This window comes from Aphanomyces astaci, assembly GCF_000520075.1.
Source record: "Aphanomyces astaci strain APO3 unplaced genomic scaffold supercont1.22, whole genome shotgun sequence".
NCBI lineage: Eukaryota > Oomycota > Saprolegniomycetes > Saprolegniales > Verrucalvaceae > Aphanomyces > Aphanomyces astaci.
Window position 1 is genome coordinate 225,767 of NW_009798285.1, and position 15,426 is coordinate 241,192.

Genomic DNA, 15,426 nt, shown 5'->3' on the forward strand with positions numbered 1-15,426 from the left:
ACCATTCATCAGGGGGTGTATGATATTGTCCCCACGTAAAAATTGAATGTGTACGAAAAAATAGCTTTGCAAGCCCCGTATCTACAGTAATTACGGTATTTGGCATTGAATTTTTGGGTTGTTGTTTCCACACAACACATTGCGCACTCAGAATTGCATTGTTCAAACTGGTGATGTATAGCACCAACCGATTGTGATAATATGAACAAATTAAACAACGAGAAAACCTCCGCCTACCAAGCCACGCACCTGGCACAACGGTTTATGGAAACATACAGTGTTATTACCTTCGAGGGCGTTCGCAGGGGGGTGGGTATAACCCCGGGGGCAAGCTTCCGAAGCGTCCCCCACAGATTGATTTCAGTGTCAAAATGGCTGTGAAATGTGATGGTACTGTACTTGACTCCCCAAGTGATGGACACTATCGATGGTAAAACAAACTGGGAGGTGTATCTACAAGTGCCTTGCGTACACAACCACGTTACAAGGGTCTTTGCGTGCCAACCAGGTGTGGACGAGACAGTCACCGACTTTTCCCTTGGAATGTTGGAAGAAGAACTTGTTTTTCCTTGATATTTTCCTTGATATTTTTGGCGCATGGAAGGTTGACGACAATAATGTACAGTATGTATCCAAGTGTCACACAGCCATACAAAACATTGCCAAGTGCAAATCCATGCGTAATCAAAATCTAACGTTATACTAACAATAGACGTGTGGTACCACCGACTTCAAATTCAAGCAAAAAGTATTGTATACCAAAAGTAAGTCGTGCCAAATGCAATAACCCCCCATTCCGTGTCAAATCGTCAAATGGGGTGGGGTCAGCATCAGCCTACATACTGTATTAACTGTAAGTTACTTTGCCGTAGAGTATGCCAAATGGCACAAACTGTCGACAATTCGAAATGTGCACCCAAAAACATACAGTCGTGTCGACACATTTTATCGATATCCAACTTTCAGGCAAGCTACCATGTACATAATAACCATACTAGTATCTATTCACAGCAGTTTTATAGTTTATTTAGCCCATCACGGTGCATTCACCTGAGTCGCCATCTGCTTGGTCTCCATCTTGCGTTGATGGGAAGATTGAAAGTTTTAGAAAGACGCGGCGGCGATTTAAGCTTAACGTTAACGTTATGGGTACAAGGGCCCTTCAACCTGTATAAGTCGGAGACGTATTGGCCCAACGTCATAGCCAGCACAAAACCACTCGCGCACGTAGCCGTCGGCGTCAATTCGAGAGCCAGGCCAGGTGGCTTGGGGCCTCTGGGTTTGGAAAGGGTTTCCAACATCAAGTAAGGCACATTCACAACGATGACCACGGCTACCACGGCCAGATAGATGTGTAGAAGATTAGGGCAGCTCCGTGAGTTGAAGGGCACACGTGCAGGGCCAGTGACACGCCGGCGATGTACAGGACCGCGAGCCTTCGCATGCAATACACAACGTACCCCGCGACCATGGCGACTCTCTCGTCCGTCGTCGTAGAGACCCACCGACGCAACGCATACACCAATATGATGCCGCAAGAGAACTGCAAAGTGACGACGGACGTTGCGGGGGCGCCACATCCGCCACTGAAACTCGTACGTAGCCAGGACAAACCAAAGCGATACGGCATTGAAAGCGACGGTCGCGACGATATGCGACGTGGTTGCAAGGCGGGGCGAGAAGGCGCCGTATATGGCGAGCGTGTGGACGAGCTTGCTGGCCGACCACGCGCCAAGGGACGCGAACAGCACGCAGACGGTGCCATGGGTCGCGTGGTGCCAAATGTGAGACCACTGAAACACTGTGCCACACGCTGTCCAGGACATGCTCAACGACAGACACAGGGCGACCGCAGCAGCATTATTGTGTCGCTTGTCGTACCGTGTATGTACGTACATGTGTATACAGGTTTGTGGATGTCATAATTACCGACTCAAGAGACGTGGGAACACGATAACATGCAAATCATCAAGTATTATTAATATCGGACTACGGTACAGTAATGTACTACTACCTAGTGCGGAGTACATGCTTTAAAGTTTTCCGGTAAGAAAATGCAATCTCATCATTGCAATTTAAATCTAAAGAAGTTATGGTAATTTTGTGCGAGTTTCAAGGTCGAATTATTCATTCGACAAAGTATGATGCGCAATATGTCGACAGAGGGAGTTAGCTTACAGTACTTATCGCCTGAACGGAATCAGCAAATATTCAACCCGAGTAATGTCTGCGCTACCAACCGTGCTTTTGAGAGAATCTATGATAACTGAGATGTCCATGCCTGCAATTCATTGATGGAAATAATTAAAATTGTAGTCGGTGATTGGCTCCTCTATTTTGCCGGTCACATCACCGGATTGCCGTCTCGCGGTTACTATTTATTAATATTTTTACTCCGGAGTAGTAAAATTTGCCGTGTCTGGTACTACTTCGAGGTATTAATGTTAATACCATATACTACGTAGTAGGTAGTAGTAGTAGATACTGTCGCGGGTTGCCCAAACTGCAAATTTGACCCCAAAAACGCAGTTTTATGGTGTGAATTGCCAAAACGAGTAGAAGTAACGTTAAAGCATAATATGGATAACGATTAAAATCTGACACAAATCGATTCTCGAATCAGCTGGCAAGCCCACGCTTCAGCTTGTTCAAAGCACGAAAATGCCAAATCAATCAATCATTTCCATAGTACGGAGGCACAACGACGGAATGCAACGCCTATCGAAAGTGAGCTTTGAGCTGTGGAGTGAGAGGCCTTTCAAGCAGGGATAGTTTCATTCGCCGTGTACTGTAGTAACGTTATTGTTGGTGTTGCAATGTCTTGTTATGAGCTGACCGTTGATTTGCCTTAACAAAGTAACTTACACAGAACGTGGGTGATGATGGCGTTCAATGTGCAGCCAATACAGTAATATCCTGAAGAGGATTGGCTGAAACCAACATTTCGAGGGACCGATAATTGGTACTAAGTACTACGTAGTAGTATTAACGTTATCGTAATTGGACATTCTCGAAGTGAATCGACAGAAATACTCCGGAGTAGTATGCGAGGTCCTTGATTTGTGTTTCACACACAATCTTATTCACGACGACACCATACGCACTGGTAGACTGAAACATCATCTATTTTCAATTCATTTATATGTTCAATCACCTTCGTACTGTAAATTGCCCCAAACAAAACCTCCTAATAACTGCAGAAAAAATGGAATTCATTTATGTAGTTGTGTGTTTCCTGGAACTTCGACGCTGTCCCACTCATATTACCAAATTAGTGGCGTTTGATTGGTTCTTGGCACATCAGGAGCGTCACATATCCACTCACTGTCCATGCAGCCGCCGGCCAGTTGCCTTGTTGGGTGTTGCTGACAGTCGCAAACTCGCACGCCGACAATAATGGACGAAGGGAGACGGCGCAACAATTCTTCCTGGAACAGGGGTTCGATCTCCACCACGAACCGCATGCGGCACTATGAGAACCAGAACACCCATCCCGCGATGCTCTTCTTCAACTGCATCGCGCTGAGTCTGTCCGTAAGCATGACGCTCATGGCGTGTGCGACGGTGTTTCGCTGGGCCACGGTGCGCAAGAGCCCGAACCACGGCACGCTCTTCATGGTGTTTTTCAGTCTTGGGATGTGGGCTATGGCGAAACTCGTCCTCCTGGTGCTGGTGGAGACGTTGTCGGGCAGAGATATGTGGATCGGCCGGCCACCAGTCATGTATGCCACGTTGGTATCCGATCTATTCTTCAACGCAACGTCCCTCTGGTTCATCTTTGCCACGTACGAGTTCCAGCGGTGGGTGTGGCGGCGGCGGCAGCATACCCGCTACGTCCTCGTGCGCTACCAACTAGTCGTCGTCGCGATCTGCATTGCGCATGCAGTGTCGTTGATCGTTGTGGACCGGCAGAACCCTCCTTCGTCGTCGTATGGGTGGAGACGACTGAACAACACGACACCATCGACACCTGGTGCCCCGCCGCCATCTCGGGCGCCGCGGAGGTCGCGCCCAACGCTCGACCTGATGGAGTACTTGTTCTGGACCATATATAGCATTCGGTGGCTGGCGGTCCTGTACATCGTGGTTGTGGGTCTGGTCTTTTCCTGTCGAAAGGAATATGACGGCGCCCACTACAGCGGAGACCAACACAAACACATGCACCGATCCAGGTCGAGCCAACTGTTTGTGCTGCTGCTGCTCCTGCTGAATCTGCCGTATCTGGTGCTTGAGCCGCTGTTCGATTTTGGCATCCTGGACAAGGCCACGATGCTCATCGTGTTCAGCCTCTCCAAGTGCGCCATGTACCTGTCTGGCGTTGGCATGGTCAACCTACTGGGCCTGTACTTGACGGATTTTGATGCACTGTATACGATCAAGGACGTGCCTGCGACGCGAACGCCGTCGGCATTTGTCGTGTTTGACAACAGCCAACACAACAAACCTACGCTCGTGCTCACAAGGTCCTAACGTCGCATATATGCTGCTGTACTTGTACTGCCATTACATGTCAGATCAGCAATAGTCTCAGCGTTGTGAAAACGAAATACAGATAATAACGTTAACTACATATATGAAAAAACATCTACTTCGAAGTACTATTAATATTAATAGTATAGCAGTTCTAAAGTTGTAGGTGAAAAAAGGAGTAACGTAGATGGCCAGTTTATGGTGCACGTGAAAGGAGGGCATATTTTGGTCGTCCATCGGGTCTGGTTTGTGCTGATAATGTACCCTTATCCGAATGACCGGATGGAGTAAATGGAGTAGTTGGTAGTATCCAAATAATGGATAGGATGACTTGTAGCGTAGATGGAAACAAAACAGAACCAGTGAGGATGGATGACCACGCCCCCACTTGACTTGAAGCATAGATTGAATCGATGGAGAGGTTACTGTTGCATGTACAGTACTCGCCTGCTACCCTTCACACAGAACACCTGTACAGTAACACGTTAGCCTGAGCACTTGACAAGCGTATTCGTCGCTTCACGGCACCACTTGTAGCAATGGCAAGCTGACGTAGTGTGTTTGTATGATGTAGCTAAATACTTGATTTTGTTGCTTCTGTACCGATGAGCACATTGCGCTGTCGATGTGGCAGCAACAGCGATGGTTGTGTTGGCAACGAAATCAGTGCAGTGACGTTATATTGCGAGGCGGGCGCCGCCAAGTGAAATTCGCATACCATAACATCCGCTGGTATATGTGGACAACGCGGCCTTGCCCGTGAAACGCTTGGTTGCCGCCCTCAAGCCCATCATCTAGACACATACAAAACCTATCGTCACGTCAATTGTTACGGGAGTAACACTGTTACCACCAAGGAGGCATGAATGCAGTGTGTGGAACCGCGGTTGTATGATCCGATGCAGGTGGGGGCTGTCAGTCGTGAGCTTATTATGCACCGGATACACTTTTATATACGCCCGAACCGCATCCGTAAGTCGCTCAAGGGGAGGCCTGGTTGTAGGCCTCTCCTCAAGTTACCTATAGATAAGCACTCAGTAGTGTTGTCTACCGGTAGCTACATGTGTGTATATTCATTTGATTATCGTCATGTTTGAACCAGAGGCCTAACGTTAAATGTACTTCGAAGTATATATTAGCGATCAAAAGGTATTAGACCGGGTGTGCCTCCCTCTGGGGTATGTAGACAACTTTCTAGGGGGATGCTATGCTGTTGAATTATTATGGCGGGGGGTCACTGGTTGTTGAAAACAATGTAGGCGATGCACGTCGACAAGCATCCCATGATAGGCTCCGTATGACCAGTCGTAATGTCGTGAATGGTAGCTGTGGCCACTTCTTTTCATGCGGATTTCGCCACTATGTTCAAATGTGCACTATCTTGCATATCTTGTCGTTGAGCCCACATTCTATCAACTTATATTCACACAACGCCACAATACACACACTTCAACACAAAGGAGTCGTGTGGTATTCGTTGGAAGGAAGAACTACAGTGAACTACTGTATATTAGCTCAAAAGCGTAGTGCGTTTACAGTTAGCTCAAGAGCATCAGCACCCGTACATGATCGTTGGATCCAGCAAAAGGGCGTTCCCGCGCACTGTAAACGCGTCTGCTGGAAGAGGATGATGGTTTCTGTTCATGGCTACGGTAGTTGCTTGGCCTTGGAGTTATCTCCACATGCCTACTTTAGTTCTTGCATCTGTGGACGACTCTACGGCGCCAACCACCCAATGTACAGTTAATGCCAGCACAGTGCATACATGGCTATCATACAGTAAACAGCACCACAATATAGAAGAAATAGCAACACAGCATGAAACCACACCATGTCAGTTTGGCATGGCATTGAAGCAAGGCGGTGTCGTGAAAGGTACGAATATCCTTGTCAAGTGCTTGGGCTAACTAACGATAGTAGCTAATTGTGTGGGAGGGCGCCGGGTAGTGATGCCTATGTCAGTAGTCTGTATAGGACACTACCCTCTCCATCTTTTTCGAACTACACAGCAAGTCATGCTGGAGGCGTGGCCATCCATCAGCACTGGATCTGTTTTGTTTCCATCTACGCTACAAATCATGCTACAGACGTGGTGATCCATCGCTGCTAATTTACTGATTTTCCACCTACACTACAATCCTCTTAATGTCTGTTAATATGGTGCATAATTCATCTAAAGACTACAGATCGGCCATCCTCAGGAGGAGACGTTTTACTATTAAACGCCTAGGTTATTTCAGTTAAACCCACGTAATGTTGACGTTAAATTATTTTTACTTACGTTTTTTATCTGGTAAATAGGTTAAACATCCTGAATAATCCGGATACAATGGAAAAGTTCATACGGATAAGTGCTGTATACAAAGACCAAGATATACTTGATGCTCCTTTTCGGCCAAAATGTGCCTGGCTCCATATATTTCCATACAAAAAGGCTGGTTGGTTTAAATTCTATTACTCGATCAATTTTTCACCAATCGAAATTTTGAACCGTAACTTCTGTTAGTCTTGACCAGTTCTATCGTTATTACGGCTTATTTTCCTAAAAAATATCAATACAAAGTTGGAATAGTTGTCGAAAGACAAGGCATTTTTTTGTAGTCTTTAGTTGAAATGCACCATACAAACTCCAAATATAAGTGCACATGACCAGACGACTACTACGTAGTAAGCAGGTACAAAACAGTCCCGAATCGAGCCCGTTGGACGACCATAATGCTTCCTCCTTGAAAGAGACTTCGTCGTAGAATGCAGCTGACTCGTCTCCCAGGACCGGGATTTGAATTCTGAAAAGTGCTGCTGCATGAAGCCGAAAGGTTGGGCATTCTTCTCATTATTTAATCGGCTTGAATAGACTTCAACATAGCGTTCATTTACTTTGATTCCACTCAAGTCAAGGCAAAATAGGAAGGACGGTTTATGGTGCACGGTTTAACCTTAAAATATGTATGCTGGTTTTGCTTATTTTTTAGTGATTTCATTTTTCTAGTGTTTCGATTGGCTACTCCAAAACTAAAGCAATTCCATTGGCCAATTTGAGTGCACCTTAAACTGTCCCGTGCACCATAAACTGGCCATTTACGTTAGAGACTTTTTACTATTTTAATCATAAAAAGTCTCTTGGACTGTTAAAACAGTCCACGCGAACGTACTATTAATATACGTATAGTACTGTACTCGTACTAGTTTGTGTCAAAATGATGTAAAGTGATTATTTAAAATACCAGCGTTCATACTAATATTGAAGGGGCATGTATTAAATTTAGCAGGTGACTCCACATTCGTCTATTGACAAAGGACGAAGTTCCATGGACACAACCGGACGGTGCCAGCAACTTGCGACGATGGGAGGTCCGTTGCCGCTGATTGAAGTGGGGATGGCGTTTGCGGACTCGAAGGAAGCGCTGCACTATGTCCAAGACTATGCTCTCCAGTCAGGAAAGCAAGTGAAAGTCATGGCCAAGAGTGGCGGCGGACACAAACGACTCATCTGCTCGTGCACGACGTGCTCGTTTTTCGTGCAAATGTACCAGCAGAAGAAAGCCGTGGACGAGTCCAAGGGTCGGCAATGGTACATTTCGTCATGCGACTTGAACCACGCCATGGACTGCCTCTCGGTTGCGAAACCCACGTGCCGGCAGCTCATCGAAATGCAGTCGTTGCAGCATGCCGTTCAAGCCAACTCGAAAATCTCGGCGAACGCGCTCATCTCCGCGTTGCCGTCGTTGGACCTCAAGCGGCTCCAGCGCACGGTTTACCGCGCCAAGCGAGAAATCTTGACGCGGGCGCCAGACGATGGGACATATGAGCGGTTGATGGACGCCTCTATGTTCCCTCCGCATGCCAAACAGGTTGTGAGTCCCGCCATGGCGGCACCGACGTCCAAGAAACGAAAGGACGGGGACAAGGACTTGGTTGAAATTGAGCGTGCACGACTGGAGATCAAGCGGCGGAAAGAAGCGCGACTGGAAAGGGAGGCCCAAGTGAATTATCGCATTCTCGTGGCCAAGGCGGAGGAGGCGGAGCTGGCGCTCAAGGTCGCGCGGGCCAAAGCAAGGCAGGTGCTGCTCAATTCAGGGATTTCCATCGAGGAAGTGGAGCACGTGTTGCTCTAATTTGCGAATTTCATGGGGGGGATAAGAGAGAGATCCATTGGCCTGACCACTTTCTTCACGTTACCCAATCGGTTGACACGGAAATTGTAAGCATAACGTTATTAGTGGAACCTCTCGAGATACCAGCACAGTTAAGCCATGTGGACTCGATGTACGAGTCTTGGTGTGCTTACAGAATCACTGGGATCACTGGAGCTACTTACTATACATGGAGGGTAGCAAAATCCAAACTCGCAGCGCTTATGGTTCGAACACTCCGCCCCAACCTGCCCACAAGGGAGTGATACCAATTACTGGTAGTATACCACAACCCATTTGCGATACAACAATATGTCACCAAACTGATTTATCTACCGATTTTTTTGTCATATCCGTCAAAATAATCATTCTGTACGTGTAGTAATTCTATGGTCGAGCCAAATAAGCTTGTTCGTCATGCTTGGTTAGTTCATATACCAATAAAACCACCTTAAAATCCAAGTTGTCGCTGGACTCTTCAACATTGTAAGCGGGGTAGGGTATGCATTTGATTGGCCCGTGGGCCATGTGTACATCGTCTTTTCGCCGTTTCTCATGGCGAGAGCTCATGGAACGGCGGTGGCCAGTCGAACGACGACAGTCTCATTGTGGAATTTGACCTGTGGCTGCCACTATGACCTTGAGCGAGACCTTCCGTCGTCAGATTGCCAACTTCACGTATGGCCAAGTGATTTCGATCTTGCTGGTGTGCACGAGCATCTTTACCAACAAGCTCCAACGCAATGACGCGTTGGTGGTCACGTTCAGCACGACCTTCTTGTACGTGCTGTTGGCACTGGTGTTCCTCCCGTACTTTTACGTCAAGCGGTGTGCGTCCGTGCACTTGCCGGTCTGGTTTTGGGTGTTGTTTGGGCTCATTGACGTTGAAGCCAACTACTGGGCCGTCGCCGCGTTCGCCGAAGACGTCAACTACGCGATCCTCGGGCTCATTCTGCACATGACGATCCCGGTCGTGACGGTCTTGAGCTACTTCTTCATGGGCAAGCGGTACAACTGGTTTCACGTGGTCGGGTGCGTGTTTGCTGTGGCGGGCTTTGTCGTGATCTTCGCGGCCAACAATGAAGGCGGCGAGTTCCCCAACCAAATGCGGGGCAACTTGAAGTCGCTGCTGGCTGCGGGGCTGTACGCGCTGTCCAACCTGCTCCAGGAGTTTGCCGTCAAGCGCAACAACACGGGCATCGACGCCAACATTGAAGTGCTTGGCAAGATGGGCGTGACGGCCACGATCGTGTCGCTGATTCAGATGGCCATCATCAGCGAATACGCCAAGGTCACGGACGTCGACTGGTCGGCGGAAAACGTCGGGTGGAACGCCGGCTACGTGCTGACCATGTTCTTGTTTTACGCGACCGTGTCGGTGTTTCTGCGCGTGTCCGAGTCGCTCCTGTTCAACATTTCGCTGCTCACGTCCGACCTGTACAGCGCGTTGACCATGATGTGGGTGTTCGACGGGTCTGTGCCAGGGTTGTACTGGCTCGCGTGGGGCTTGGAGTGCGTGGGCATCACCGTGTACTCGGTATATGAGCCCATCGAGTTGAACAAGTCAAAGGACACTGCAAGCGACGACGCCGTGACCCCCGAGGACACCCCCAAACCAGACCTATCGAACGAAGCCTACCACAAGGTGTAAACCTACACACACACAATCCACGTGGATTTGCTTTCTCCGTGGCGAGGGTGGCCTGTAACGTCAGCCACGCCACTAGGAATTGTACAGTGTAGTACGTAGATAACAACTATCAACTCGTACGATTGATCTCTTGTTTGGTTAGCAATGATATGTACTCCCAACACTAAAGCAATCGTTCGTCTTCATGGCAACGACGTCCGCTATGGACTAGTATTGTGTACCAGTAAGTTACATTGGACATCATGAGGTGTGGGAAGTGTAGAGCGATTTGGTATGGAGAAGCAAGCAGTGAACGGGTGGTTTTGGTTTGGTCCTCCCAAAGGGAGGTCATAAATTTTTGAAGTCGCATCGAGTCGAGTCAATTCCACGGTAATCTTTAGTAAAAGGCGAAAGATTAGTACGTAATGAAATTAACTCTGCGAGATACTCAAATTGGTCGAACCCACACTTTTGTTCCTACAACACAAACTCCCGTCAGTGAAATGACAACCACCTTTGGCTTGTGTTTTGTATAGTATACTCAAGACCTACATAAACATTAAGAATTGGTACACCTCTCCACCAAAACAAATAAACTTCCCTATTGTATCGGTTGTTCTGAAATATAAATATAAAGTCCATTTTAGCGGTTAATGCATGGGTCACGTGTGCTGCCATTGACGAGAACATCTACGTCGAAGTCGATGTCGGCCTCCATCCGCGTCGTCCTCAAGGCTGCATGGTGCTGAAAGTCATATTGTGTGTTCTACTCCAAATTTCCATGGGCGGTTCTTAAATCGCCCCGATCCGAATGTCCGCGAAATGACCCCAATGACAACAAGTGGGATTTCTCTCACAAAACAATCGCTACTGATCACCCTATCTATTATGACGCAGTTTCCTGAGCTGAGTCAATGAACGACGATCCAATCTTGCAGCATTAACACCTGAGCGCGTAGGCTTCGTATGCGAGTCTCTTCGCATCCCCAACACACATGCACACCTATGTACAGTACATACAAACTTCTCAAGTACACCAACTGGACGCCCGCGCTACCGCACGTGCGACTACACCTCGTCGTACTGCCCGTTGGATGTCCATTTTCTGCCCAAATCTTCGAAATTCTAACCAATGAAATCATCGCGGCTATGGCTCACAATTGGCAAGTTTAACCGGAAAGCACATTACAATGCTGAAATCAAGTAAATCATCATTTAACGGCACAAATGTACCCCACTCACGACCAAAGCATGACTCTTTCTTAAAAATGAATTTCAAAGTACGACGGAAACGATTCTGATTGGCTCCGTTCGTTTTAAAAAGTTACTTGGAAGAGGCCCTTAATAGGATAAATTGACGGCAATCTCGAGCTTATTCCTACGTAAGCTAGTAGATTCCACGACGACCAAGCTGCATTAATTTAACGTTTGTTTAAAGTTCATGCGAGATGTAGACTAACTAGTAACAGTCCTACAAGTCACCTACAAAGGTGAGGGGTTGTGAATTCACACATCGTTGTGATTACGAGAAGGAACCAGAGGTTACTCTCGCAACTCTTTTAATCGAGCGGCCAACTCGACATACTCCTTGAGCGCTTTGATGCTTTCCCTCTCCGCCTTATCAGCGTTGATGCTTTGGGCACTCTTCAATGCTTGCCCCAGGTCCTTCAGAAGAGGCGCGTCAGGGCCTTCGTGCTTTGCGAGCACTTTCATTTGGTTGGCATAGGCGACGACGAGCAAATTCTGCACTTCCTTGGATGGCATCGCAAAGAACGTGATGAACGTGGGCTTGCCACTGGCATTTCGCTTGTCCACAATCGAGCCCATGTCGTCCCCCTATCAAAACATGGCAGGCTCAATGGATAAAGGACGCTTCCGTACCTTGACACTGATGAACGAGCCAGGAAACCCATCCAAAGGTTGGAGATCGGGGGTCTCTTCGCGCTTGGTGTCGTGGGAAGGCCAGTCCAATGCATACCACCACCTACACAAAGAGTTGAATCACAAGACAGAGGGGCACGGTTCAACCAACCTGCAGAGCAATTCCTGCACCAAGCGACCCTTCAACGTGTCGTACAACGATTCCGACGCCTCTTGTTGCTTGTACGCAATGCTTTTGGCCTTGCGCTGCTTAGACGACGTCGATATTGTTCGCTTCTCCAACTTCACGGGGGAGTCGGACTTGGCTTCGCGCTTCACGGACACCGACGATACCTTCTTCTTGATGGGTTTGTCGTCGTCGTCAATGTGGGCACTTTCTTTCTTCACTTTGGACTTCTTCATGGCCAAGAGAGGCATTTCGTCGTCGCTGTCATCCAGCACGCGCTTTGGCGGCCCCGCCAACTTCGTCGCAGGTTGTTGCACTTCTTTCGTGGCATCCTTCTTCGTTTCTTTGACATCCCGCTTCACGTCCACATCCCTCCGTTGGTTCTGTGCCACTCGAAGCTGGGATAGAGGAACGTCTTCTTCACTGCTACGGAAGTGCACTCATCAGCGTCATCCACACCAGTCACTGCTACCTCGACGAGCTCATGCTTCACACCGTGCTAAAATGTATGGATTTATTGAATCCAACGGTGCCTCTCGGATCTTATTTCAAATTTGGACTTTCGAGCAGAATCGAATGAATTTGACAAACGGATTTGAAAATGTCCGAGCCAATCAACGTGCACTAACGAGAAATTTCAACCAATCATGGATTAGTATAGTCCAAGTATTCATCTTCAACTTTGTATATCTTACATTGAAGAAGCTTAAAATTTGGCAATAATCGATTCTCGACTCATCAAATTTCAGCGAAAGGACAATATGAATTCCAAGCAATAATCAACTTGGTTTTAGAATACTATACAATTGCATTGTCTAATTGGGACCGCGTTTCACGCGTGGGAGTACGATTTGGTAGCAATTGTAGGCCACTCGACTGATTAAAATTATCTCGCAGAGTTAATTTCATTACGTACTAATCTTTCGCCTTTTACTAAAGATTACCGTGGAATTGACTCGATTCGATGCGACTTCAAAAATTTATGACCTCCCTTTGGGAGGACCCAACCATCCCTTCAGTGCTCCACTCTCAACCAATTCATTTCATTCACATCGTTAACTTTTCCATGCTCCTTCCTCACCCACAACACTTCGCCCCACTACTACTCTAGTGTGCACTTCGGTCATGTGGCAGTATGTATGTGTAGCACTAATAATGAATTGCGCGAACGCTTTACACACCAACATGGGCAGTTTCAGCATGAAACGCTCAATCGTTACGAGGCCGAGGCCCCCAAATGTTACCATCTAAATTTGCGCATCAAGAACGCATGACAACACGACCTGGCGTGGGGCGATACAAAGCGTCCAAATACGATATTTGGGCCCTCGGAATCACGATCGTCATTGGGGGTCAGTACTTTTCGTGGAACGCTGGGCTGGCCGCGGGGGTGTGGAGCACGCTTGTGTCCATCGTGGTGACAGGCACCAGTTACGTGTGCCTTGTGCTCTGTCTTGCCGAAACAGTGAGTGGGCTGCCGTTTTCAGGTGGCGCGTTTGGCCTCAGTCGGTGTTCGCTGGGGTTTTATGGGGGGTATGTGGTCGGTTGTTGTGAATGCCTCCAGTACATCGTCTACACCGCATCGTCCGTGCTCGTGCTCGGCAACATGATCTTGGAGCTCATGGACCCCCTGCCCCACTTGGTGTGGTTCGCGCGCCCCCTCGCGTGGCTGTCCATCTACGGTGTGGCCCTCGGCTTGCAAAACTGGGGCCAGCGATGTTTTTGGCAGTGCAATGTCGTGCTGGCGTTTCTGTCGTTGGGCATTCTGCTGGTATACATTCTTGGCTCGCTTCCCCACGTCAGCTACGAAAAGTACGGCGGGGGGCCGACGCACTACTTTAAAGGAGGCATGCAAGCGTTCATGGAGAACTTCCCGCTGTCTGCGTGGTTTTTTGTTGGGATCGAGGCTCTCAACGCAGTTGCCAACATGGTCGACGCGCCCAAAACCATCATCCCATCAGGCCAAACGGCGTGCGTGATCACGTTAGCCGCCACCGCCGTCGGTGTGTACTTTGTGGCTATATGTATGCCCCCGGGCGTCGACACCACGGAAGTGGACCTCGTTGTGATTCGTGGAGGCATCATGGCATCGTTCGGCGCAGGCCCTTATGTGGCCACCGCGTTGTCCCTACCAGCCACGTTTGCAACCATCTACGGCTTCATTTTTCTGTACTCGACCGTGCTGGCGTCGATGGCGGCGTCGAAACTCATGCCCACTCGGTTAGGGTACCAGCACCCGGTGCACAAGACCCACCCCGTGGCGGCGGTGGCTGGCTCGGCCGTCAGCTTTGTGCTGTGCATCGTGGGCCAGTACTGGACCACGCTGCACCTGTTCAACATTTGCATGGTGTTTGGGTTTTCGGCCAACATGGCGCAGCTGTGGAATTACGTGTACATGCGTAGAAATTTCAATCACTTGACGCGGTCGTTTCAAAGTCCGGTGGGGCTGGCCGGCGCCGCCTTTTCCATGGTCGTGTCGGGGCTGCAGCTCGTGGCGCTCTTGGTGTTTCAACCGTTTGACGGCATCACCCCCTCCGTGGTGGCCGTGACGCTCTTGGTCCTCACGTGCGTGTACGTTTACTCTGTCCGCGACAGCCAAACCATCTCTCGAGACGAACACCGAGTGTTGTTTTTCGCTCACATTTCCAAAAGTACGTCGACCACGAAATTCTCCACTACAATAACGTGGTGTGTTATAGGTAACTATACCAAGCGGGAGATAACCAAGCGACGAACGTCCCTGGAAACTTCTGCAAAGCGCAACTCCGCACCTGCCGACAGCAAAGAGAGCACGACGACGCGAGGACCCCCGTCGATAATGTCGATGCAGACATCGGATTCGTTGCTGATCAACTTTACAAGGCGCGACCTTATGCACAGCTGGAAAAAGATTGCGCCCACCCCCGACAGTCCACTCCAATATGGCCAGCCATCGTCTCCCACCACGGACGATGTAGTCGACGCCGTTCCGTCGACGAGCCCCACAAAACACTCGTAATAAATACTTTCAGATGAACTCGTGCTTGAAGCAACAGCCATAACGTTACCATGGTCCATGGGACTGGCTGGCTACAAGTATACATTATAGGGCTTTTGACTTGGTATACCGATAGTACTATAGCATGCCACACCTGCTCTAACGTTAG

General features: G+C 48.6%; 5 protein-coding genes across 8 annotated transcripts; 4 read left to right on the forward strand and 1 right to left on the reverse strand.

Annotated features, from left to right (window-relative positions):
* Positions 1-3,288: 3,288 nt before the first annotated feature.
* Positions 3,289-4,595, forward strand: H257_09196 (hypothetical protein). Its single transcript, XM_009835336.1, has one exon. The coding sequence runs from the start codon at positions 3,397-3,399 to the stop codon at positions 4,468-4,470; it is 1,074 nt and encodes a 357-aa protein (XP_009833638.1). The 5' UTR covers positions 3,289-3,396; the 3' UTR covers positions 4,471-4,595.
* A 3,167-nt stretch (positions 4,596-7,762) lies between these two features.
* H257_09197 (hypothetical protein) lies at positions 7,763-8,736 on the forward strand. The gene has a single exon (XM_009835337.1). The coding sequence runs from the start codon at positions 7,779-7,781 to the stop codon at positions 8,583-8,585; it is 807 nt and encodes a 268-aa protein (XP_009833639.1). The 5' UTR covers positions 7,763-7,778; the 3' UTR covers positions 8,586-8,736.
* Positions 8,737-9,155: 419 nt separating this feature from the next.
* H257_09198 (hypothetical protein) lies at positions 9,156-10,399 on the forward strand. The gene has a single exon (XM_009835338.1). The coding sequence runs from the start codon at positions 9,238-9,240 to the stop codon at positions 10,252-10,254; it is 1,017 nt and encodes a 338-aa protein (XP_009833640.1). The 5' UTR covers positions 9,156-9,237; the 3' UTR covers positions 10,255-10,399.
* A 1,229-nt stretch (positions 10,400-11,628) lies between these two features.
* Positions 11,629-12,819, reverse strand: H257_09199 (hypothetical protein). 4 transcript variants are annotated; one of them, XM_009835339.1, is made up of 4 exons: positions 12,753-12,819; positions 12,266-12,703; positions 12,115-12,217; positions 11,629-12,069 (listed from the first exon to the last, which is right to left on the reverse strand). In XM_009835339.1, exons 1-4 carry the CDS (start codon positions 12,764-12,766, stop codon positions 11,776-11,778), a joined length of 849 nt encoding a protein of 282 aa, XP_009833641.1. In that variant the 5' UTR covers positions 12,767-12,819; the 3' UTR covers positions 11,629-11,775. The 4 variants fall into 4 exon arrangements, with proteins under 4 accessions (XP_009833641.1, XP_009833644.1, XP_009833642.1 ...); XM_009835342.1 differs by having other exon boundaries at positions 12,266-12,706; positions 12,753-12,816; XM_009835340.1 differs by having other exon boundaries at positions 11,629-12,217.
* A 720-nt stretch (positions 12,820-13,539) lies between these two features.
* H257_09200 (hypothetical protein) lies at positions 13,540-15,294 on the forward strand. Its single transcript, XM_009835343.1, has 2 exons — positions 13,540-14,931; positions 14,980-15,294. The coding sequence occupies exons 1-2, from the start codon at positions 13,551-13,553 to the stop codon at positions 15,276-15,278; spliced, it is 1,680 nt and encodes a 559-aa protein (XP_009833645.1). The 5' UTR covers positions 13,540-13,550; the 3' UTR covers positions 15,279-15,294.
* Positions 15,295-15,426: the final 132 nt, after the last annotated feature.

Excerpts from the sequence above, each read along its gene's own strand:
- H257_09198 (XM_009835338.1), top strand. The coding sequence starts at position 9,238 with ATGACCTTGAGCGAGACCTTCCGTCGTCAGATTGCCAACTTCACGTAT.
- H257_09196 (XM_009835336.1), top strand. The coding sequence starts at position 3,397 with ATGGACGAAGGGAGACGGCGCAACAATTCTTCCTGGAACAGGGGTTCG.
- H257_09199 (XM_009835342.1), bottom strand. Across the intron at positions 12,218-12,265 it reads GTGCAGGAATTGCTCTGCAG|GTGGTGGTATGCATTGGACT; the intron begins GTTGGTTGAACC and ends CTCTTTGTGTAG. Across the intron at positions 12,070-12,114 it reads GCTCGTTCATCAGTGTCAAG|GGGGACGACATGGGCTCGAT; the intron begins GTACGGAAGCGT and ends ATGTTTTGATAG.
- H257_09197 (XM_009835337.1), top strand. The coding sequence starts at position 7,779 with ATGGACACAACCGGACGGTGCCAGCAACTTGCGACGATGGGAGGTCCG.
- H257_09200 (XM_009835343.1), top strand. The coding sequence starts at position 13,551 with ATGACAACACGACCTGGCGTGGGGCGATACAAAGCGTCCAAATACGAT. Across the intron at positions 14,932-14,979 it reads TTTCGCTCACATTTCCAAAA|GTAACTATACCAAGCGGGAG; the intron begins GTACGTCGACCA and ends GGTGTGTTATAG.